At 43.4% G+C, this 24,435-nt stretch overlaps 1 protein-coding gene across 6 annotated transcripts in view; it reads left to right on the top strand.

Annotated features, from left to right (window-relative positions):
* Positions 1 to 22,044, top strand: part of LLGL2 (LLGL scribble cell polarity complex component 2) — a 35,143-nt gene extending 13,099 nt beyond the window's left edge. For 3 of the 6 annotated variants that reach the window (XM_062610512.1, XM_062610510.1, XM_062610511.1), the window contains exons 3-27: positions 1,949 to 2,050; positions 3,064 to 3,141; positions 4,398 to 4,513; positions 5,107 to 5,265; positions 6,038 to 6,200; positions 6,381 to 6,513; positions 7,321 to 7,375; positions 7,563 to 7,717; positions 11,187 to 11,404; positions 11,876 to 11,943; positions 12,948 to 13,101; positions 13,210 to 13,314; positions 13,405 to 13,697; positions 13,932 to 14,085; positions 15,002 to 15,152; positions 15,834 to 15,950; positions 16,461 to 16,627; positions 17,358 to 17,622; positions 18,292 to 18,445; positions 19,111 to 19,148; positions 19,603 to 19,650; positions 20,164 to 20,206; positions 20,442 to 20,496; positions 20,924 to 20,985; positions 21,379 to 22,044. In XM_062610512.1, the coding sequence (XP_062466496.1) occupies positions 1,949 to 2,050; positions 3,064 to 3,141; positions 4,398 to 4,513; positions 5,107 to 5,265; positions 6,038 to 6,200; positions 6,381 to 6,513; positions 7,321 to 7,375; positions 7,563 to 7,717; positions 11,187 to 11,404; positions 11,876 to 11,943; positions 12,948 to 13,101; positions 13,210 to 13,314; positions 13,405 to 13,697; positions 13,932 to 14,085; positions 15,002 to 15,152; positions 15,834 to 15,950; positions 16,461 to 16,627; positions 17,358 to 17,622; positions 18,292 to 18,445; positions 19,111 to 19,148; positions 19,603 to 19,650; positions 20,164 to 20,206; positions 20,442 to 20,496; positions 20,924 to 20,977 (3,045 nt within the window). In that variant the 3' untranslated portion in view covers positions 20,978 to 20,985; positions 21,379 to 22,044. The remainder of the gene's footprint in view (positions 1 to 1,948; positions 2,051 to 3,063; positions 3,142 to 4,397; positions 4,514 to 5,106; positions 5,266 to 6,037; positions 6,201 to 6,380; positions 6,514 to 7,320; positions 7,376 to 7,562; positions 7,718 to 11,186; positions 11,405 to 11,875; positions 11,944 to 12,947; positions 13,102 to 13,209; positions 13,315 to 13,404; positions 13,698 to 13,931; positions 14,086 to 15,001; positions 15,153 to 15,833; positions 15,951 to 16,460; positions 16,628 to 17,357; positions 17,623 to 18,291; positions 18,446 to 19,110; positions 19,149 to 19,602; positions 19,651 to 20,163; positions 20,207 to 20,441; positions 20,497 to 20,923; positions 20,986 to 21,378) is intronic. The other 3 variants (XM_062610507.1, XM_062610509.1, XM_062610508.1) reach the window with 3 other exon arrangements.
* The last annotated feature ends 2,391 nt before the right edge of the window (positions 22,045 to 24,435 follow it).

Here is a 24,435-nt window from a genome sequence, read left to right as displayed (position 1 = left end):
AAACTTAACACTTAAATTATCATCTTAGAATATAAATAAGTGAGGCTGGAGATTAACTATGAGATTAAGTTATCATAAAGGGAATTAAGCTCAGTGCTCTTGGAGCCAGTGCTACTAATCTTAATCTATTATATGTAAAAGGCTAAAAATTAGTATCTACTCCTTTACCCAGTCTTATAAGCAGAAAACTGGGAAATGATCCAATATTTCCTGTTTTTTATCCCTAGAATGGCTCATCTTCCCCTAGTAGGACCTCATACTGGGGTAGCTGATCTTTAGAGGAAAGACGTCTGTATTTACAGTGTATGAATTGTGATTAAATGGCTAAAGCTGAAGCAGTCTGGTAGACTGGAGTCAGCCACATCCTCCTCTGCCCATGTCTTTGAGTGGGAGCAGTAAAAAGGCATTAAACTGCTCCAGCAACTGGGGGCACCTCAGGCTAATGAGGTGACCACAGAAATGAAACTGGCTACCACTATCACTATCCAGATCATTATCCAGGAAATAAAATGTTACTTTTAGGTTGAATAAACCATAAAGCCAAGTGATGAGCTCTGTCTCAAAGACATGATGGAAAAGAGGGTGGCAGTGAGGTACAAGTGCTTATTTTTCTAGATGAAAGAGGGTTCTCTGCTTATTATATTTTTGTTTTTATTTTTTTTTTGTGAATGGTTCCTGTGCTGTTTTGTTACAAAGTCCTGTTCTGGAGCTGAGCAGTTTGCCTTAGAAGAACATATTTTTGCAGAAGCTGGGATGGTAACAATAACAGTGTTTTCTTGGAAGTCACCCTCTTCACATGCTGCATGTTGTTGAACACTCATGCATACTTGTTTTGTCTAAACAATGATAATCGCTGTACATTAGCACTTCTAAAAACTTGTCTGAGCTATTTTACAAACAGCTTGGTCGCATCCTGGCAGCGTATTACTGCATAGTGTGTGAATGTATCAGTGATGCTAAGTGTGGTGTGTACAACATGCTCCAAATCTGCTTGGTACAGGGTAAACTGCCCTTTAGGGAAGCCACTGATGCCAAGCAACGCACTGTTTCCCATGTTAGGGACTGACATCTTTTCAGTACAAAATGGCTTTGAATGACTCTGAGGTGTGCTAGCAGGCTCCTGCTCCAGAAAAATTCCAGGGTTCCTTGTGCTGCTCTGAAAAATGAGTATCACAATAGAATCCCAGACTGGTTTGAGTTGGAGGGCCTTTAAAACTCCTCCAGCTCCAACTCCTGCCACAGGCAGGGACACCTTCCACTAGAGCAGCTTGCTCCAAGCCCCCGTGTCCAACCTGGCCTTGAACACTGCCAGGGATGGGGCAGCCACAGCTTCTCTGGGCACCCTGTGCCAGCGCCTCAGCACCCTCACAGGGAAGAATTTTTTCCTTAGTGAAGAATTCTACCATTTACATTTCTTGACTGCCCCATAGAAAATCTGTTAGTTTTCTTGAAAAGCACTGATGTTCACCCAATAGTTCTTCATAGATTTGTACTGTTTCTTGATGTCAGTCAGCAAGAGGAGGTCATGCAGGCTGACCCGTGTGGAATTCGGCAGATACAGCTGCAGTATTTTTGTCAGACTTTGAAATCGTGCTGAGCGGTTGGTTTACAGATACAAAGTTGATGCGGAGTGATCAGTGTGGTGGCTGAGTAAGCTGTGCTAATGCAGAATTATTTATAACCTTAACATAAGGAGCTGCTTGGGTTACTGTTTTCAGACTATTCTTTCATTTCATTTACACTTCTGCACATCCTGGCTTCTTGGAATAGATTTATCCTTAGGCTCTGGTTGAGCAAATATAACCTACTTTTTAACACTTTTCAACAGAAAAGGTACCATTAGTGCTATGTTTCAGACTGCTCCACCATATTTAACTTCTGGCTTTTGTCTGTGTACAACAATGCCCTTGAAACATGCTGATCATAATCTTTTCTTTCTCCCTGCCAGACTGTGGAACATGGATTTCCCCATCAACCTAGTGCACTGGGCTATAGCCCGTTTCTCCGCCTCATGGCCATTGGAACGCGATCGGGAGCCATTAAACTGTATCTTTTGGACAACTTTGGCTGGGTTTCTCTGACCACATCAGAACGTGCAATTTTGAAGAGACTATAAAAAATTAGACTGAGTATAAATCTGCAGGCAAGGGTTACCTGAATGAGGAACAGTTTGCCTAGGTTTGAAGTGATTTTGGTCTGATCAGAATGGGATTATCTTGCCCAGAGGTGAAGTATAGTTCCAACAGAAGCTGAACCAATGCGGATGTTAGACAAGACTCTTTGCTGTTGCTCTGCAGAAGGTCAGACTATATCTGGCCTGCATTTAGCAGCCCTTTCTGTTGTAAATTCCAGCGTTGGGTAGATATTTGTGGCAGATTTCCTTTTTTAAAAAAAAAAAACACCAAAACCAAAACAAACCAACAAACCCCCCCAAAAAAAACCAAAACCAGCAGTTCTGTCACCCAGGTTAAACCTGGGGTCAGGAACACTTCATCCTGAGGCTCCACCCTCCCGGCATTATAGACCTAAGCATTGAAGGTGGTGACTTTTTTAGCTATGTCCAGTCCCATTGCAATGTGTGGTTCTTGAGGCACGGCACCAGCTGGGCAAGCTGTAAAACGGGCAAATCACTCAGCCCAGACAGGAAAAGTTGGTGTTCCCACTGCCTGCTTCATCATTCATTCCTGGTGTGTCTGTGTTCGGAGGCTGGGCTCCACAAGCGGGCGGTAGCATCTGTCTCCTGGTTACAAATCAGGCAGGATTGTAGTGCCTGGCAAACCACCACTAAACATCTCTGGGAAAGCTGAGGGTCCAGGCACCTCTTCTGCATACCCTCAAAGGAGTATGAAGTGAGCTTCCATGTTCTGTAGTGTGTGTGACCTGCCACAAGCATATAAAAGCAAAGGAGATTTGCATTGGTTCTTTTCAGTCCAGATTACTAACAGTAAAATATGGTTTCAAACTAAGCTCTTTTCATGTTGCTTGCTAACAAGCTTCTTACCAATTAATTGTAGCTGTGGGTCATCTTAAATACTGTAGATCCTCAACTAACCCTTCAGATACGGTGCTCCTGGGGTGGAGTTCATGGGTTTACATGAAGAAAACAATACTGTAATGCAGATTCACTTTATACCTGATCAGGTAAGTGTATTTTCAGTACCTCTGTGACTTACAAAGACCTCTCTTAAACAGGTGGTGTTTGTTCCAGGCACCTGCGCCCTTATGACCAAGTGCATTCAAATGCTGCCTGTTCGGGAATGCTTGTCCCAGTGTATTTTGTGCTTGCAGCGGTATTTGTTGCTGTGGAGATTCTCTGTAAAGCTTAGGAGTAGCTTTATTGTTCGTAACTGTTAGTCATGTATCTCAAACAACATACCGGGAGTGGTAATAAGGCCAGAGTAGCTCAGGCAATCTGCTACAGAAGTGAGAACTTTTTGCAGCCCATATTCTTTCAGTAGGACTGGGTGGTGCAGAGCAGTAAACAGGAGCTGCTGCTGAAGTGCCTTGGTTGTTTTCAGGAGTTCAGAGCAGTGCCGCTAACCTTGCCTCCTGTTGAGCTTGTTGCCTTTGTGTTCTGGGGTATGGAAGCTTGCTCCTGGGGATCGCTGAACAGTTATTGCCACAAACTAAAATTAGGAAGGCAGAGCTTTCCACGTGTCTGGTGGCTGCATAACCACTTTCCCGTCCCTTGGCTGGCAGACTGGTGTCTTGGCCACATACTGTTTGCTTGATGCCCCCCGTATAGCATGAGTCGCCTCTTTATGAGAAGGATTTAATTCTTGAGGTGGTTTTTGGTGTCTGTCTGCTTAAATAATGGTATAAGCTGAAACTCCCACGGGGAGTGTTGCACCAGGTGTGGCTTCAGCAGGTAAAATGCTTCAGTTTGAACATACAGCCAGCAGGGCTGGGCTCATAAAAGGACTCTGACACAACCCTGCAGAATGAGGTTGGACATGAAGAATGCAAGGAGTGTGGTGTAGTAGAGTGTATCAGCCCCACCCAAAGCTGGGGTGTGTTGCAGCAAACCACACCAAGTGCAAGCAGCCTGTAGCTGCCCTGCTGAGCTTCACAGCACAGGCTGATGGCTCTCGAGAACCTAAATCCTTGTCACCCAACTCACTGATAACCTGTGCCTTTATCCTGTATAAGAGGGTTTTTAGCCTTTAGGCTGCTTCTTGTCCCTCCTACTCTTCACCCCCCACCTCCCCTCAGATCTCTTACTGTGAGCTAACAGCTATGCTGCAATAAGTATTCACTGCTATAAAAAACTGTGGCTGGCTACCCAAGTCCTGTTCTGACAAAGATTATGAACAGCAGCAGCGTTACTGCTAGATTCACTATGTTATATTTAATACTGTGATTCTGAAAAAAAAAAGCATATTGTGTGGGTTTTGTAGTGCCAGCTGGTGACATTGCTGGATGACAACAGCTTGCACCTCTGGAGCTTGAAGCAGCATGGTGGAGCCTCTGAGCTGCGGGAGGAGCATCGCTTCACACTGAAAGGACCGCCTGGGTAATCTGCAAGAGATGTTTTGAGCTTGTCTGGAGATAAGCAAGTTAGAAAATCCTGCTGTTGTTCTAGGTAGAGCTTGTCCTGTTCTTACAGACTCACTCCTCTGACTCTATTAAAAGGTCATCCATGGAAACCAGACAGGAGTTGCCTGGGAGACCATCTCTTATACCAATGTAAAGGGTGACATAATTTTAATATCGTGCATCCACTTCTGTGTGTACAGGAGCTGTAAATCTTAAGGTTAAGTAAATCTAAGCACCCCTTAAGTCAGAGTTTAAAATATTAGTATGGTTTTAGTTTCACTTGATCTTGCCAGTTGAGGGTGAGCTATTTTTAGGTCCTTTGGGGACACTTAGTAAGAGAGGCTTCTGTAAAAAGGCATCAGCATCTTTCTTCATGTGCTTGTCAAATGTCTTTTGATGTAATTTATCTTAAAGATAGCGTTTTCTGCCTTCCAAAAAGTCATGCCTGGCTCAATCTCTGCCTATAAAACAAATGACACTTGTAAATATCCCCGTTGAGTAGTTAGCTCTCTTGAGTGCAGTACCGAGTCTTTTTGCGTGCAGTTGAAGAGTGTTTCTTTGCTTCCCCAGGTCTCCACCGAGTGCCACGCAGATAACAGCTGTCCTTCCCCATTCCTCACGGGAAGTCCTGTATCTTGGCACGGAGAGTGGCAACATCTTTGTAGTGGAGCTTCCATCATTCAGAGTGCTGGAGGACAGGACCATAACCTCTGAGGCTGTGCTGCAGCGGTGAGTGAGCAGACGAGTACTGCTGTGTAGAGCTGGAATGCCATTAGCAGACACATCCTTTGTTAAAATGTCACCCTAGATTATTTACTGGGGCCTCACTGTTGTCCAAATCTGCTTGACTCCTGTGAAAGGAACTTTTGGTCCTGGTGTCTGTTAAGCAGCGGTTTCTGTCATGTCAACTGGTACTGTCACCATGGAGGCACAGCATATAGACAGAGTGGTACAGGAGAGACTTGGAGTAAATCTGCAGACCTTGTGCCTTGTCCCTGGTGTTTACTTCTGCAAAAAAGCATTACATTTAGCAAATCATCCATGTGATTTTTTGACCATTAGTGAAACTTCTGATGCTGCTTTTTCTGCTGAGTTTTTTGTCACTTTCCGATTTAAGTGCTGGTGAAAACTGGCCTAATTCATGTCCCTGTTGTTTCCTACTGACATTTCCACGTTAGTGTTATTCTGTAAGGGTACCAAGAGAGTAGGGTGGCCTATTCAGACTGTATTTACATTCCTGGGATCCAGTCTTGGAATTCATTATAAACCCTGGGTTTTCCATAAAGCAAGTGGGACTGGATGCATGTTCATGTGGAGGCCTGGTGTGATGTCTTATGTAAGATTTTTCTGCTGCTTTTGAAGGATTTGAGGAAAGATTGTACTTATTCTCACCTGTTTGAACTTTTTGTTACTTAATTTCTCCTTCTTACACCTTAACTGTTATTACAGTCAGATTATACCTGGAATAAACTTTCCTTGTTTTTCTCTTCTGCTTCTGTAGGGTACCAGAAGATTACTGTAACAGGCGATCATGTGAATTGGTGGAAGCCCTTCAAGAACATCCTAAGAACCCTGATCAGATCCTGATTGGATACAGCAGGGGCTTGATTTTCCTCTGGGACCTGCAAAATAACAAAGTGACACACCTTTTTCTGGGCACTCAGGTATTCATTTAACCCAAAGTCAGTTCAGCAGGGGAGGAAGGGATCTCCCCTCTTAGGCACTCTGAAGACAAGTGTGGGTGCGGGGGCAGCCTGACAAAGCTTCTTTCCTTTAGTAAGAATGCGTTGGTTTTGGGGGGGTTAACAGCTCTCTGGAGAGCTGTCGCATATCTTTCTCTTCAGCAACTGGAGAACCTCTACTGGCAGAGGGATGGCAGTAAATTCGTTAGCTGTCACTATGATGGAAGTTACACCCAGTGGCCAGTATCCAGTGACAACAGGCAGCCTGAGCCCCTGGAACACCTTGTGCCTTATGGTCAGTAAGTGAGGTTTAATTATTGCATATTTGTCTAAACTCATTTTGAGCTTGTGTAGGATATTCAAGCTGTGCTCTCCTAGTGTTTAATTGTAATGGCAAAATGCAGAGCTGCCTTTTGAATGGTTCATGAGCCTAGGCTAAGGGATTTCAGTCCAGTGTTTTCCTCAGGTTTTTAAACTCCTTTATCCTGTAGATGTCTGTCCTGAACATGGAGAGCAAATGTGCTGAAGAAATTAGTGCCCTTTATGAAGAGTGTTGGTGATTCAGTTCTTTGTTCAGTTCAAGTGTCCTGTTCAGCAGGAGTTACTTGGATCATCTGTAATTAATAGTGAGCTAAGTGTACTTTTTTGTCGACCTGAGCAGTGATGAAATGAAGCCTCTGATTTACTGAAACCCAACAAATGGGGATGACCTAATCTTTCAGGCAGAAAGAAAGATTCTAAAGCTCTGAAGAAGCTTCTAAAGCTCTGTTGCCTTTACATTAGTTTCAGGAATGCCCATGTTTTTAACAGTCCTCTCTAGTTAATCACCTTCTACAACAGCACTTCCACTCCCTGTTAGCCATCAGCAGCAGGGTTCAAAACTTCCTCTGAGCCTAAGCCCTCATTTTGCTGGGGAGTCCTGTGGTCAGTGTGTCCCAGAAGACTTTCTGATGTGGCTTGGTCTGGGGAGGAGGTGGTGGTGCCTGCTAATTCAGGTGGCTCCCCTTGGCTTGGAGGTAGAGGTGACCTCGGTGAAGCAGAATAAGGAACTTCACATAAATATGTGCTTCTTGAATTACAGCAAATAACTCTGTTCTCTTAGGTCCTTTTCCTTGCAAGGCCATCTCCAAGATCTACTGGCAGACAACAAAAAATGGGTGAGTTTGTGGTGTATCCCTTCACTTTTAGCTGTTTCAAGGCATTTAAAGGGTGCTGCATCCTGTCCTGTAAGAGCCCTTTAGAGGAACATTTTAAGTGTTTTTTAGAATATTTGACTTGCGTCATGTCTTTGAAATTTGCTTGCGGCTTGCTTCAACGTACATCGCTAACTCTCTTCCTCTTAAGGCTTCCTTACATTATATTCCAAGGAGGGATGCCCCGGGCTAGCTATGGTGACCGGCACAGTATCTCTGTTGTCCATGGCAGTCAGCAAACAGCCTTTGACTTCACATCACGGGTGATAGACTTCTTTATAATCTTCAGTTCGGAGCCTACTGCAGGTATGTGATGAAAGGAAAATACTGAAGAATTGGAATAACTGTAGGCATGTGGATATCTGCCTGGTGTAAACAGCATATAAAATACAATAAGGAGGTCATTTTTCTGCAGGTTTTCTGAGACTTTAACAGAAAGTCATAGAATCTTTTAGGGTGGAAAAGACCTTAAGATGAGTCTAACCGTAGAAAAGATTTGCCATTGGAAAGTGTAAAATACTGGTATAAAGAATGGGCTGGTTACAAATGCCATACATTCCTCAAAAAATTAAGCTGCGCCATTAATGAGAAAAGATCTCTTAAGTTCATGTCTCTGTAAACTGGACAGTGGACATAACCAGGTTGTGAAATGAGGATCTAAATATTGCTGTTTGGAAATAACACTTCAAAGGAGGCAATAATTAAAACCAGAATTTACTCCTACTGAGGACTACTCCTACTGTTTCTTTTAATTACTACCTATATTTATGACTAGGGCCCTTGGTAATAAATCAGCAAAGGCTGACACAGAACCAAGGGTCAGTGTATAGAGAACTTAATTTACTTACTGCCAGTGAACATGAATGTAAGCAGTTCTAAATCTAAATAGCACGTGTTCCGCAGCTTGCGTTGAGCTTCTCAGATTCTTGCTTTTGTTGAAGAGCTTTGCTTCACTTATTTCCAGCGAAATTGTAATATTCTTTATTTTTGTGGAATTATAAAGGATTTTCCTCAGGAACTGTTTGTCTAACACTGGTGCAGTTCTTGCTTCTGGTTAACCTGAAGTAACTAAGTAAAAAATGCTATTTCAAGCTTCACAAATGTGCAGTAATGGGATTTGGGTTAGACCAGATTGCAGAAGTCTGTAGATGCTTTTTAGAAGCTGGTACTCAAATCTTCTGTTGGTGAATCTTGTCAGGCTTTCTAGTTTCTGATTTGCCTAGTAGACTAGTTTCCAGACTTCTCTCTCATATGTGCTGCCCGTGGTGGTGGTGACAGCTCCCCGCAGGCATGGGCATTCAGGTACACTGATGCAGGTTGGCTCCCTCAGACCACAGATCCAGGGGGAAAGTCAGCATAAAGAGAGAGCTTTTGGATCCTTCTCTGTGTTTGTTCCTAGACCTTAACAGACCCTCCCAGGTCTCTGAAAAGGAACCAGTAAAGGCATAGGCAGAATGTAACTGAGATGCACTGGAGTGGGTTGCCCAGAGAAGTTGTGAATGCTCCATCCCTGGTGGTGTTCAAGGCCAGGTTGGACAGAGCCTTTGGTGACGTGGTTTAGTGTGAGGTGTCCCTGCCCATGGCAGGGGGGTTGGAACTGGGTGATCTTAAGGTCCTTTCCAACCCTAACTATTCTATGAAGTACATGTATGTGTTTGTTATAGATCTTTCCCTACACAGCACTGCCTTTTATAAGCATCTTCCAAATATGCAGAATGTGTAAGTCTAAACCTTCAAGCTTGAGGTACTGTTTAGCTTTAACCATTGAAGAAACTAGACTATTTGACTTTTTGTGGAGTTGTCAGAGCTGAGATTATAGAAGATGGACAAAAGTATCTAAAAATGAAAGAAATAAATCTGAGGTTTTTTGGGTAGGAGATTGACTTCTTGAAGTTGAATTCCTGGATATGATTAGAAGCCCTTTAGGATGAAGTAACAACTTAACAGGCTTTATAGTATGCTTCCTAAGGGTTGAATTCTCTAGTTAACAGGACTTCTAGAGGGCACAGACTGGAGCTGCTACTGAAGCTGTTGCACCTAGATGAGGAAGGTTTTTTCCAATAAAATGAGGTTTCTGTGGTTGACAAGCTTCCTCGTGGCTGATTGCCTAAGCTTAGTGGGTCTATGCAGCTTGCTTTTTTTGCCCTTAAGCAGTCTTCCCTGCAATGACAGTATGAAGGTATTAATTGTACACCGAAGCCACTTAATTTAATAAGCACAAAGCTTATGCATTGCAGCATGGTGGTAGCAGGTGACTTTCCACCACCCTGAATATGCTGTGGAAACAATTTTTTAAAGGCTGGCCCTTCCTGTTTTCTTGTTTTTTAAATTAGCATGTGGATGAGTGTATGGCAGTCATGACACATTCTAGTATGCCTGCTACTTCAGCAGCTTAAAGTAGATTCTTGCCATAAGCAATGACCTCAGATGTGTGCCTTTGCAAGAAAAAAAAATAGAATTAAACCAGAGTGTATTTGGTTAATGTTGGCAGCAGCAGTCAGTGGAGGGCTGACCATGCATAGTACAGCTATGGTAGTATTTATTCTATTCAGAAGTCCTGCAGATGATGGCACATAAGAAAGCAAAGTAAAACTACATATAAAAGACTTTCTCATGAACAAACTGAACTCTTACTGAGTTACAGCTGTGGCTAGACAGACGTGAAACATGGGGTGCCTTAACTAGAGTGAGGCCAAGTACTAATTACTTGAAATTAATTTTGCTGAGTGAACAGTGTTGGTATGTGCTTGCATATAGATGTGCTGTATCTTGCAAGTATATTCCATGTAATGAACTAAAGAAGGGAAGTAAAAGCATAGGTTATCAGGGAAGGTCAGGACAATGTTGCTAGTTTGCTTGTGGCTCACTGTATATTACCCCTCCTCTTGCAATGTGACACATTAGTGATGCATTCACTTAGATTTCTGTAGCTATGTTAAATATTGTTGGTGTCAACTGATTTGTGGTTTTGGTTTTCCTCACCAGCTGCTATTGTGGCTCTTGTGAATGTTCCTGCCAAAACGTTGTACACTAAATATTTTTTGCTTTAATTCTAGGCGTGATGAAAAATCTTAAATTCTTGATTGTCAGGTGTCATCTGTAAAGTTACATAGACAAGATTACAAATTAAATCTGTTAAATATACCTATGAATATATATTAGATGATGTGCACACTTAAAAAAAAAAAAGGAAGTCCAGAGGATGTGTCACAACATATGAGAAGCAGGGCAAATGAAAAGTAAGAGAGCTGAATTGTAAATACCTGTCAGTTCAAGCAGAGAAGCATTCTGCAGACCCATGGCATTACTGTGTTTAAGCAGCTTAGCCTCAGTGGACTCTGGGCCTAACCCAGTACTTAATGGGTCACTGCTGGGATGTTTATGTGTCTGTCCACCCCATGCTGGTCATTAGCAGCAGGTAGAGTCCTTGGATTTCAGGCTGTTAAAATGGTGAATCTGAATTTGTTTTATTTAGCCAGGTATGTTGTTAACAGATTTCTTGATTTTGCAGTGGAATCTATAATGAGTCACTCTGACAGTCCCAGGAGGGCTGTAAAGCAACATGAATTTGCAGTAAAACTACTGATATCTTGAAAACTATTAATGTCAGTGCCTCAGTAGGCCCAGTTAACATAGAAGCAGTTAAAAGATTTGCCAACAAAAATGCTTGTGTTAGAACTCTGATAGCAGTTTTCAAATAAGCCTGATGGGAAGCTTGTTTCTCTTAACCTTGGATAGTCATTTTTGTCAGCCTGAATGAATCTTGTTCCTGCAGAGTTTGATGACCCTTCTGCTATGGTGGTGCTGGCAGAAGAAGAGCTGGTAGTTATAGACTTGAAAACTGCAGGCTGGCCAGCAGTCCATCCTCCATACCTGGCTTCTCTCCATTGCTCAGCTATCACCTGCTCACACCACATCTCCAACATCCCGCTCAAACTGTGGGAGAGAATTATCAGTGCTGGGAGCAAGCAGAACATTCACTACTCAAATATGGTATGGCAGCTTGTCATGGTTTTAAATGGATGTGGGTTCCCATGCATTTAAGAACAGCATGACTGCTTGGAATGTGGGTGGTCTGTGCTGCTAACTGCATGTGAAGGGATGAGTCCTAACAGACGTTGTCCTGCCCCTTAATAGGGTCGAGAGAGGCTTTTTCCCAGAGCATCACCAAGGCAGTTACTCACACCGGGGGATTAAAATGTGGTGTTTTTTTCTGGCTCTGACAAGCTAGAAGGAAAGTCTGAGTGTTCCCACTTTCAGCACAGCTTCTTGAGGAAATATGTAGAATGTCTCTTAGAAAGCACAGCTAGTGTCAGAACAGGAACATTTAATCCAAACAAAAGCTAACAGCATGGACTGTTTCACTACCACTTGTACTGAAGTTCATGCTCCCCTGCTGACTGCATATGCTCTTCACACTGTCACTGCCTAGAAAGTCACAGTCTTCCCTTAATGTATTTGTAGCCGTGGCCGATTGATGGTGGCACCAGCATAGCTCCAGATCCTCCACAGAGGGACTTGCTTCTAACAGGGTATGTACTTAACTGATAACAATCAAGGAGCCCTTTCCAGTTTCTGCTCTTCCTTTTGAACTAACTGAGGCTTTCCCATGAGATTCAAGTCCACTCATCTCCTAGTGAGAAGGCTGCAACTTTACAGTGCAATTCCTCAAAGCTGGGTTGCCAGCTTTGTACAGCTGATTCTGCTACAACTGAGTTAACAGATTGTGATGACCACAGATAATGTGTGAAGTTGCCTTCTTTGTTGTTCTGATGTCATCCATCCCCCCCCCAAACACCAGTGTAGAAGCGCATGCAGTAATCCAAACTGATTCAAAGGGAACAGTGTAAAGCAGAGCTTAATCTTGCAGGTTTTGAAGCATTTTATCTCCGTACCTTACACTGTCCTAAATCTCAAAAAAAGAGGTTAGCTTGGACTTCTGTCTGCTCTGATGAGCATGAGCAAATCTAGCTAAGTGGTGGAAGTAGCAAGAGATTGTCTCATCCCATAAACATGTTTGGATTTTGGTTTTTTGTTTTTAAAAAGCACTTTTAAAAATGTCAGTGGGCTGTTTTTCAGACTTCATTCTTGATGCAGCACTGTGCTAGAAGTCCTTCGTTTTCACCTGGGGAACTAATATTGAAGCTTGATTTCTTTCTTTCCCTCCCAGTAGTAGAACTTTTGTGAGCCTGAGTTATTCCTTCTTTAGGCTAAGCTTTTTTTTTTTACTTTTCAGTGCTTTTTGGAGAAATCTTAAGTTGTGTGTGGGTGTCAGAGCCTTGGAAACACACTGGATTCAAAGTTAAAAAAAAAAAACAACAACAAAAAACAAACCAACAACATAAACAAAAAACCAAACCCCACAAAAAGCTCCACAAAATCTTTCTCTGGAAGCTCTAAGTTGCTACAGCTCAGGGCTTTGTAAACAGCGTGGTTTCATTTTTGGTGTGTTTTTTCCCCCCTGTTTTACCATCCTCGGCTAGCGCTGTGCTGTTCTCCTGTATGATGTGTGTTTCTGTAACCCTCCCCACTGCAGGCATGAAGATGGCACTGTGAGGTTTTGGGATGCGTCTGGTGTCTGCTTACATCTCCTTTATAAGCTGAGTACAGTGCGAGTATTTCTCACCGATGCTGATCCCAATGACAATATGAACACCCTAGGTGAGGATGAGTGGCCTCCGCTTCGCAAGGTGAGATAGCTGGTGCTTGTAGGAGCTTTTTGAAAACCCGAGGAGTTATAATTCCTGTCCTAGTTAATGCAGCTGCAAAGATCAACCACTGTGCATTCTCTTGCATAGGTTGGGACCTTTGACCCTTACAGTGATGATCCTAGACTTGGGATCCAGAAGATCTACCTGTGTAAATACAGTGGATACTTGGCTGTAGCTGGTACAGCAGGACAGGTATTCAAATAAAACAGTCATAATAAACCTTGCTTTTAGTGCAGGTTTGTCACAGTGTATTCTGGAGATATGTTAAAATTTGAATTTCAGGTACTGGTGATGGAACTGAATGATGAAGATGCAGAACATGTTGTGGACCATGCTGAAGCAGATCTTCTGCAGGACCAAGAGGGCTATCGATGGAAAGGTCATGAGAAACTAAAAACTCGAGATGGACCTGTTCGATTTGAAGCTGGTTTTCAGCCATTTGTCCTTGTCCAGTGTCAACCACCAGCTGTGGTCACCTCATTGGCCCTTCACTCTGAATGGAAGCTTGTGGCCTTTGGTACCAGTCATGGTTTTGGGCTTTTTGACCACCAGCAGAAACGACTGGTCTTTGTCAAGTAAGTGTCTTCTTTCCATGAGGTCTGTGGTAATCCTCTGTTAAAGATAGCCTGGAATTGCTAAGAAAGTGATTTCTTGAGAGCAGTCAACATAGCAAGAAGCCCTGCCTCTATGGACTCTGTCTTCAAGGACACACAAGCAAGTTCTGACATCTGTTTGTGTCCCACTGGACTTTTTGAGAGTGATTGCCACCCAGCAGAAAGTGACCGTGTGCCTCCTGTCACCCTCTTCAGGTGTACGCTGCATCCCAGTGACCAGTTGGCCTTAGAAGGCCCACTGTCTCGGGTGAAATCCTTGAAGAAGTCCCTCCGTCAATCATTCAGGCGGATCAGAAGAAGCCGTGTGTCCAGTAGGAAGCGACGAGGAGGTAGTGGAAATGCCTCAGAGGTGAGTGGTCATTTTTGGAGTCTTGTCGGTTTACAGCTTGGAGCATTGTCGTGGTTTAAGCCTAGCAGGTAACTCAGCACCAGGTATCTGCTTGCTCACTTTTCCCTCCCCCCTCCCCCCCTTCCAAGTGGGATCGGGAGGAGGATTGAAAGAATGTAAACCCCACGGGTTGAGATAAAATCAGTCCAATAACTAAAGTATAATACAAAACTACTACTATTACTGCCACTAATAATAATCATGATAAGGGAAAAAAAAAAAGCAATAAACACAAGTAATGCACAATACAATTACTCAGCACCCACTGACCGATACCCAGCCCGACTCAAGCAGCAATCTGGGCCTTCTGGGTGATTCCCCCTAGTTTCTATACTGAGCATGATGTGCTGTGGTATGGAATACCCCTTTGGCCAGTTTGAGTCAGGTGTCCTGTCTCTGTTTCCTCCCAGCTTCTTGTGTCCCTCCTCACTGGCAGAGCATGAGACTGAAAAGTCCTTGATCATCAGAGTAAGCATTACTTAGGAACAGCTAAAACATTGGTGTGTTACCAGTGTTATTCTCAGACTAAATCCAAAACACAGCACTGCACCAGCTACTAAGAAGGAGAAAAATAACTGTTACAGCTGAACCCAGGACGCATGCGGGGTCCTGATTAGACTGCTGAGAGCAGGAGGTGGTCTGCAGTCCTGCTATGGTACCGGTAGCTATTGACGTAAGAGCAAAAATGGCAATTTCTGATGCTGCTCTGTTAGTCATGTTTTTAGAGAAGATGTAGTCTATAGTTGATCATGGGATGTAGGATGCACTGGTTCACTGGTATGATGATGCTTTCCCTTTCTATTGCTGCCACTTTCACTATCTCTGGTTCTTCCCCATGTCTTTGCCTGACTGACAGAATGTCTTGTCATCTTTGAAGGTGCAAGAAGCCAATGCCAAATTTGACCAAGACACATTGCAGGAAATGGAACTGGCTCCAGTCCAGCGGAAGATTGAAGCCCGCTCTGCAGAAGACTCTTTCACTGGCTTTGTGCGAACCTTATATTTTGCTGATACCTTCTTGAGAGACAGTGAGTAGAACATACATCTTTCTTTTCTTCCAAATAGATTTTTACTCCTCCTGCCAAGGAATGTATTAGGATTTACTGCCAGGAAAATTTGGCATCTCTTGTGTCCTACTTTGTCGATGCTGAAAAACTAATATAGAACAAGAGCATATGTTGTCATGCAGAATTATTTAGCCATTCTGGCTGCTGGTTAATCCAAAGCAAGCAGTAGTGCATCTGTGGATGCAGCGTTTATGTGCAATTTTAAAATGTGCTGGAATGACATCTGACTTTTTAGTGTAAGGTATTTTCTTTGTCTCATTACTCTAAATTCTCCCTGCCCGCAGCAGAGCCTTTTGATCTTGGTGAGGGTAGTGGCTGGTTGTGCATCAGAGCCCAAACTGTACCTTGCACAAATTTACTCTGCTCACATGGGATATAAATATATGAAAACTGGATGCAGCAGCTGTGGTGTCTGATTGAAAACAGCGCTGCCTTGCCTTTACTCACAAGCCATGTCCTTTATCAGGGCTGCTGATATGCATGTATTGGGAAAAGAAGTGCAAGAACCTGTAGTTTCCATGGCAAGTCTGCCCTAACATATTGATACTCAGGGTGTTAACAGAGCAGGGATGTGTAGTGGAAAGCAGTTATCCAAGGATGTCACAGATGGTGCCTTGCTCATGAGCCTTCTTGTTGCTCTAGGCTCTCGCCACTGCCCATCCTTGTGGGCAGGCACCAATGGAGGTACAGTCTATGCCTTCTGTTTGCGTGTTCCTCCAGCAGAGAGAAGAATGGATGAACCTGTCAGGGCAGAGCAGGGTAAGTATGCCTTGTGAAAACAAAGTCCTAATGGATGTGAGCTATCGCTCATATAACCAAGAGTTGCATACAGAATGCAAGGCAGCTCAGTTACTGCTGTTTTGTCTGTGAGAATGGAGCTACATGTAGCAGTGTCTGAGCTAAACAGTGCTCACTGCAGCACCTGAACTAAAGGCTAAGTGAGCTCCAGCACTGCTTGATATGCCTTAGCCCCATTTCCTACCAGCTTCAGGAATTTAAATTTGTGTTGGCTGTTGCTGAAGTTTACCTGCAAGCCTCCGTGCACGTGTACCTTATTCTGACAGCTGGACCTGCATTCTTTATGTAATAATAGATACTGTTTAACACAAACTGGTTCGGTTCAAATACCCTTTAACTAGTAAATCTTTTCAGGCAGGGAAGAGCCATATTGGGTAGGTCTCTAACTGAGAGGGTGTGAGTGAGTTTCTAACACAGAGTATCTGACTAGACTCCTATGTCATTATTTTCCTGCTTATCTTGCTTGTCTAGCCAAAGAAATTCAGCTGATGCACAGGGCTCCTGTTGTGGGTATACTTGTCTTGGATGGACGCAGCACGCCCCTCCCAGAACCTCTAGAAGTAGCACATGACCTTTCTAAGAGTCCTGATATGCAAGGCAGCCATCAGTTGTTGGTGGTGTCTGAAGAGCAATTTAAGGCAAGTATCACCAAGGAGGCATGTAAAATCTGCTAAAGCACTGAGCCCTGCTCAGTGGGAAGATAAGTCTTGAGAGTGCATATTCTTACATACCTGAGTAACACCTCTGGGCCAGCACTTCTGTTTGGTGCAGTCCATACATCAGGTGTGTGCTGACAAATTGGGTATTCGGTATAGTGATGTACATGCTGAACATGAAAATTGTGTTTATGTATTCCATTATACTCCTTGGACAAGGCTGCTCCCATTTTTGGGAAAGAGCTTTTGCTGTGGTTAGTACAAAAGTGGAAATTGGTAGGCATTTCTGTGAAGCAGCTAAAAAGCTTATTGCTTTCCACACTGAACTAGTCAGTGTAAGACTTGAAGTAGCTTGCAGTAGGCTGGCCTACATTAAAAATAATGTGGAAGAAAATATGGTTAGTGTAAACCCCATTCTATTTCTGTAATAATTTGTACCCAAATTTGGAGGGGGTTTGAAAGAACTAGGGAGATAAATGCAGTTTGCAGCCTGAAGGTTAGGACTGCTTGATCTCAGAACAGCAACAGATTCTAACACTGACTGAGGCTGATTCCTTCTTGTCTGGTGAGCAGGGAGCCAGGCTGACTCAATTACACTGGTGTGTATTCACTGTGAATGAAAACGGCTTTAAAGGAGGGAGGAGCAGATGTCCGGGGAGTGACTGCTGCCATTGTGCAGGAAGGATATGTCAGTATCTTGTTTCTATGACAGGTATTCACCTTACCTAAGGTTAGCTCCAAACTGAAGCTCAAGCTGACAGCCCTGGAAGGCTGTAGGGTACGGAAGGTGACAGTTGCGAACTTTAGCAGCTGCAAGACTGACGATTACAGTGAAAATGACCTTGCTGTCCTGACTAACCTGGGAGACATTCAGATCATCTCGCTGCCCTTCCTCAAGTTACAGATCCGCTACCCTTGCATCCGCAAAGAGGATGTGAGTGGCATTGCATCCTGTGTCTTCACCAAATACGGACAAGGTAAGGTGTGCTTCTCCCAAATCACTTACCTCTGTTGTGTGTTTCAGACAATGGAAAAGAGATTATAGGGCTTAGTGTTTAGACCTGGCTATGTATACATGTTAATGTTACATAAATATGTTCTTTACATGTTTCTGGCCAGCACCAAATGCCAACAGATACTGACAGGTGAATTAGCAGAAGTGAATTTATTCCATCATTGTTAATGCATACGGTGGTTTTCATGTAACAGGGAGGATGTACCTCCTGGGTAGCTTCCATCTGGCCATTCTCCTCTTGTCTGGAATCAAAAGGATGGCTCTGTAAGCAGCAGGCACCTGCATGGTGCCTCCTGTATGTGCTCAACATTCAAGTTGCAAAACTGGGATCCAGTATCCTCTGGCTGCTGAGGGTGAATTGCTGCTTTGCAGTTCAGTTTTCACATCTTTCTGTGCTGCTTTTGACAAGTGCCAGCACAGTACAGTTCTCTGCATCATCTTAAATTGCCCAGTCTCTAGGCTAACCAATCCTTGGGAAACTGGGGTAATACCTTCCTCAATGGTTCATTTAGACAGGAGGAATTGCAACCCTTTCTGTCAAACATAGAGGATACTTAGATCTGTTCTTTTTTTTGGATCACCTTTAGTTCTTGGAATTGAGAATTGCTTATAAATTCCCAATCATCTATAGGTTTCTATCTGATCTCGCCATCGGAGTTTGAGAGGTTTTCCCTTTCTGCTAAATGGTTAGTGGAGCCGCGGTGCATTGTGGACATGCCAGAAGTTACAAGTAACAACCATGTGCACACCAAGTCTGGCATGGAGAGTGCTGCAAGAAAATCCAGGTAAAGTCTGGAAAACTCCTGCGCACTGGCTGTGTCTGAGTAGTGAGAAGAAAACAAACAAAACCAACCAAACACAAAACAAAAAAAGGCAGCAGCAACACCAACAAAAAAGATGACTTTGAAGTATGTTAACAACATTCCTAGATGGATCAGCATCAGGAAATGTAACCTTCTTCCTGATGTTTTTTCTATTTGCAGTACAGCTGATGGGACAAAGTAGTAGACAAAGTATTGGAATTGGTATCCCTGGGTGGTTAGTCACAAACTGTAAGCCTTGGCTTGCTTTACTTGTTCCCAGATGATGTGTCTGACTGACACCTGACTGTTGTACTCTTCAGGGGCTGGCTGTTACTGGCAAGACTGAACTGTTCCTCTATGAAGGGACAGTGGAGAGTTCCTCCTCTCATCTTGGAACATCAGGAAATAACAGTAGATCTGACATTCATGGACATCCTATATGAATTTTATTCCAAAAGTTTAGGAAAGTTTTCTGATGTGTGCTGGCTTCTGCATCGCAACACATGATAAAGCCCTTCTGACAGTCTTGCTCAATAAACCATTTAATTAGCATGCACTGCAGCTTCTTGTAGATGCCAAGAATATACATGAATTCTCTGCGTCCCTATGCCTCCAAGCTGGTGATTGTTTGCTGCTTCCTTTTCTAGGGGATCAGGAAGGAGTTCGGGTGGCTGTGGAGAAGATGGTAAGCAAAAAATAATTGTACTAAATGTAGTATGGTGAGGTGTAAACCTCAGGCGTCTTTCCTGTTGCTGCAGTCGATGTTTTCTACCTAAGAAAGGGGAAAGTAAGGAAGGACGTGAAGGAAACATTGTGACCTGCTTAGACAAAGTAGTTGCTAGCTCTAAAGTAAGTTGTTGTGTGGCAAAATTGCTTTGAAAGGATAGGACTGAGTTTCTGCTGAAAGGAATAAGCTGTGGGAAGAACAGGTAGTGAATCTGATGAGATCTGTTAGCCAAACTAGTGTTGCCAGAAAATATAGTTCAGTATTTGAGAGGCTTCAAGGAGTAGCCATGCAGCATTCAATAAAGTCAAACGGTACAACAATCCAGTTGTAGTGTGGGTTTCCAAAACTGCATATATTTCATGAAAAGGGGAAAATATTGTTAAGTAAAAGCTCTTTTCCTACTCTCTTTTAGAAAGGAAGTCTGGGAGGCTGATGGAACATGCCTTGCTCAACGATGAAAGTGAGTGAAATGAAGACTTGCTACTTACAGGGCAGGCGCCTTTCTGGGTGAAAAAGAAGAAAGCCGCTAGGAATTTTGTGGATTTCAGTACTTGGTTTCAAGGGGTCTGCAGTTACACTGGTAGAAGTATTGGGTTTTCATGAATTAGAAGTGAGGGGTTGGACAGATAGCCATGCCCTCAGGCAGAGGTTTGGCCACATAGCTGCTGTGATAAGAGAAGGATCTTTATTTTCTAACAGGATTTGTGTAGAATGGCAGCTGGAACAGGCAGTTCCTTTGGGGCTCTGGTATACTGGGATTGGCAACATTTCCTCTGGGAAGTAACTGCTTCAGTTTTTTACACCAGCCTGGTACTGCTGAAGAGGCAATGGTGTTACATGCATGGTCTGATCTCTGACTGTGGGAGGTGGGCTTTAAAGGCTGTTCTACTGGGAGGTGGAATGTGGCTTGGCTGCTGCCTGGAAGCAGAGCTATACTGGTTTTGACTCACTGCTTTAACCCTCTGCTTTCCAGAAGTCCTGAAGGAGATCCAGAGTACTCTGGAGGGGGGAAGAGGGTGAGTATCAACCAATTGCAGTTCCTAATGGTTGGGCTGGTAAGGGAGGGCATTTCTAGTTGAAAGCAGGGGGATGCCCAATGTGATGGCAGGGATGCTGTGCTGGAATCTGGTTATGTATGTGTCCCACAGACTACCAAAAGGCAATAGTAAGAGAGAGGCAAGTTCTCTTTCACGTGTTGTCCCTTGGCAATTTTTATGAATAATGCTTTGTCTCTTTCTCTCCGAAAAGCAGGAGAGATCACATTCCCACATCCCAAAGGAACAGGACTCTGAGTATTCGCATACAGGTTTCTATTCGTGTCAACCCATACTGATCTAAAGGGCAGGCCACATGGGCTTAGTCGGTCGAGGATGGGACTTTGGAGTTTAATCCTGGCTTGACACTCACTTGGATGTGTTCAGTATCTCTGCTCCCATTCTGTCTGTACAGCTGCCACCATGGGTGCGGGGCTTTATCTTTTCTCCCTAGAATACTGATGTTCATTCAGGTGACAGGGGCTACAGAAGTCTAGACAAAGGACTATTGTCTGCAACGGATGCAGGAAGCTTGGTGGGATTGGTAACTGCTGGTGTATAAGGATAAGTGACTGCCTGACCTGCTCTGCTCTGCACACTTCCTCTGGACACTACCTAATCCTGGTCTTCTGTCAGCAGCTGGGAGCGGATGGGATGATACTGCGTTGCAATAATGAATCTTTTCTTGTGTCATTGCAGGAGCTATGCAGAAAGAAATTTGGCAAGAAGCCCGTTAGGTCATGGACTAAGTAATGGAGGAGGTAGGTGAGGGTAAACCTATTTCAGGAGCAGTGAAGTAGCCAAAGCAAGCAGAAAGCAGAATGAAGTTTCTTTATAAAATTCAGCTTATTTAAGTGGTTTGTGGTAGTGCAGAACTCTGATCTGAATTTTCAGGTTGCAAATCTGCTGTCAGAGTAGTGTACTACTCTGCACCTGATGTGCCACATAAGTAAATGTGCTGCATCAGTTTTAAAGGAAATGCTAAAAAACCTTTGGAAGCTCCTGTCTAACTCTTAATCTTACCTTAAAGCAAACTGGAGAGGTAGCCAGAGTTCACAGCAATCATCTGTTGAATATGCCAACTCCTTGGCTCTCGGTAGCTTTCAACTTCTGTTTTGTAAAGTGGCTTTTGCATTTTGTTTTTTGTCCAAAAGCAGATTGACCAGAATTCATCATGGACTTTCTGGCATTGGATTGAGTGCCATACACTACTGACTGGGCAAACCGTCCCTGGGGAGAAGGCACCGCTGCTCCTGCATTGCAGGCTAGAGAGCTGCAGCTTGCAGCATGCTGGCCTCTGCCTCCCCCTTTAGTGCCTCATTAGAGACCTCTCCTCTTGGAGCCCACCTTGCATTAGGACAGAAGTCAATCGCCAGGTCCGATGCACCACAAGCCTCTGAGTACATCTGACTTTTAAATGTTTGCACATTTCTCTTTTCTACTGGGCTGGGTTTTAAATTATAAATGTTACTGCCTTGGTGCAGGATTTTAATAAACGCACACTGTTACCTCCAACTGGGTTAAAATTATTTTTTGTATAATTTTTTAAAATCTGGTATTTCAGTTATAATGGAAACAGTTCAGAAATTTACTTTTAAAAACAATTGAGTAATATATGCTAGATTCCTGTGACTACTGTATGTGGTATCTGAATGAGTAATTTGGGGGTTTGTTATGGTACTGTTAACTGGCTTTATGGATTTGGGTAGAATCTATTTTTGTAGCCATTCAAATCAGAGGAAAACTAATTGAACTTGATTTTTGTTTCAACACTACATTGCTCTTTTTTTGGAAATAAAACTCTGAATTCCCTTTTGTGATCCTTGTCTGCTCTCATATCTATTCTTTCCATCAGCAGCTGCTTTCACACTGGCAGCAGGCTCATGCCAACTTACCCCTTACAGAACATGGAGCTTTCTCTGAGCTGTAGAGGCAAAGAGCACTCCTGGAGATCAGGTGGCCTCCATTCACCAAGGTGGTGGTTTGGAGAAGCCAAATGTGGTGGGCAAACTTGACTGCATCACTGTTCTGCAGCGCATGCAGTGTGTTGCCAGGAAAGGCACTGCTTCAGATTATAGTCCCTAAAAGCTCATCTGCTGGCTTGTTCTGAAATAACTTGGCTGATAACACACTGAATTGATCTGGCAGTGCTGCTGTGCTCGTCAGCCAACAGGTTTTGAATTGAAACTGGTGAAACTCTGTGTAGAGCAGTTCATTACTCTTCAGACTTTTTTGATTCCTTTGTCCCTGACTAAGGCCACTTTCTCATTTTCCAGCTAAGAAGGATGTTTTCAGATTTCTCTCTTGTAACTAGCTTGTAGCAGTACAAAAGGCAGTAAGAGAGAAAACCATATCCACCCAGAGTGGGTGCTGAGCTGTCATCCTTGGCGTGCTTTGGAAACCTCTCTTTGGAAGCCCTCTTGTTTCAGGCTCTGTCTAGATCTTCCTGACCAAGGTGAAGGGATCCTTTCTTTCATACAGTACTAGGGTGGCACTTTCTACTATGCAGAAGAATATGGTTGCAGAGTTGCTTTTCCTCAGGTGTGTTTTAGGCATCTTTCCTCCTACAAGTGCTACTATCTCTTTTGCCAACCTGATTTCTTGCTAATGAAGTTTTGGAAAGCCTTCTCTCTACTCAGCATGGTCTGACAAACTACTTTCCATTTCCTTATTTCTACTAGCTTCATTATTTCCTTGTTTCTGTTGCTGCAGGATTGAGGCTAACAGAAAGGTGGCCTGCTGTTTCCCACCTTTTGTGCCAGGCACTCATGCTGCAAATTTACAGGAAGTCATGGTTTAATCAGGGGTGTCTGAGCTGGTGTGATGCTGTGCACGTGCATCATCCTGGTGCACCCAGCTGCTTCTTTCTGCCCTCACAGGTGGGCTGATCTAATGCCTTTTCTGAGTATTTAATTTGCTGGCAGGTGTGGGGTAAGTGATGTGGCAGTTCTCAGAAAAGGCAGAAACAATTTATAACTTCTGCCTGTTTTACCCACATAACTTGAAAAATCCAGTGAGTCCACTGAAAAAGTTCACCAAGTCACAGAAATGCCATTGTATTTCACACACCTGAAAGTCAATTTAGATTTAAAAACAAAGAAAAAAAGAACCTTTATCCAGCTACTTGGGTTTCTTTTTTTGTTTGTTTGTGGTGTTTGGTTTTGTTGTTGGTTCTTTTTTTTAATTTTTTCCCTGAAAGCACAAACCAGACTATTGGTGGGATTGAGTAGTTTAGGATGTATGCTGATACATGGCAAGTTTTGCCTAGCAGTGCTTTGAAACCTACATCTGAAACCTACACTGGAGTAAGCTGCTTGACTTATTGTGAGCAGAGGCCTTAAGAATCCTTTTAGAACTGCCATGCCTAAAATACAGGATAAATGGCAAAGGGGCAAAGAAAAAACAACTTGTGTTGTTCTTTCAGTTATGTTCCAAGCTGGGCAGGAGAGGAGGGAAAGGCTTGTGGCATTCAGAACTAGGGTGTTTTCTGTGCTGTCAGAAAACCACTAGCAAGTAAAACTGGTGGTGGGAAGAGATGATCATGAAGGATGGAGTCTTCAATAAATTTCTGTAAGCATCTTTTTAATGTAATGGGAAAAAATCATCTCCTTTTCAGGAACTGCCTTCTGAGCCTTTCTGTCACCCTCTGTCTGCCTATCAGCTGACAATAATAATAATAGCCTGTTTCTGATCAGAGAATTCAGCTGCTGCCAAACTCCTTGAGTTTTGTGCCTACCTGTACTTTTCACTTGAACTCCTTGTCTGGAATCTGATAGTTTTTGTCTCCAGGAGCTAATGCTTAATGCTTGGAAGCACACTGAGGGCTTGTTGGTCCCTATTAATGTTATTGCCACTCAAGCTTTGGCAGTGCTCTCCCCTTCTCCTGCTTTATGCAGTCTCATTGGGGTCTGGCACAGTAAAGTGCCCCTTTGCTGCAGGAGCTGAGCTGCTGCTAACACTGGCTGCTAGTGCTTGAAAAAATCCATTCTTAGAACCATCTGGCAGCATGTTCCCTAACCCTTGTAGACTGTTTTTCTTCAGAGAGGAAAGTCTTGGATCACAACTAAAGAGCAGCCCCAAATTCTCCACATCTGAATGCACATATTGGGTATCTAATAGGGGATGTTCTATAGTGGCCTGAGATTTAGGTCAAATGCTTTCTTTTAACATAAGCTCTTTTATAGGGTTGCATATTCAGTGCCAAAATTCTG

Source organism: Pezoporus occidentalis, unplaced genomic scaffold (genome assembly GCF_034315485.1).
Source record: "Pezoporus occidentalis ecotype Australia unplaced genomic scaffold, CSIRO_AGI_Poc_V1 ctg148, whole genome shotgun sequence".
Taxonomy (NCBI): domain Eukaryota; kingdom Metazoa; phylum Chordata; class Aves; order Psittaciformes; family Psittacidae; genus Pezoporus; species Pezoporus occidentalis.
The sequence above is the reverse complement of the archived record's forward strand: the minus strand, read 5'-3'. Positions and strand labels throughout refer to the sequence as shown.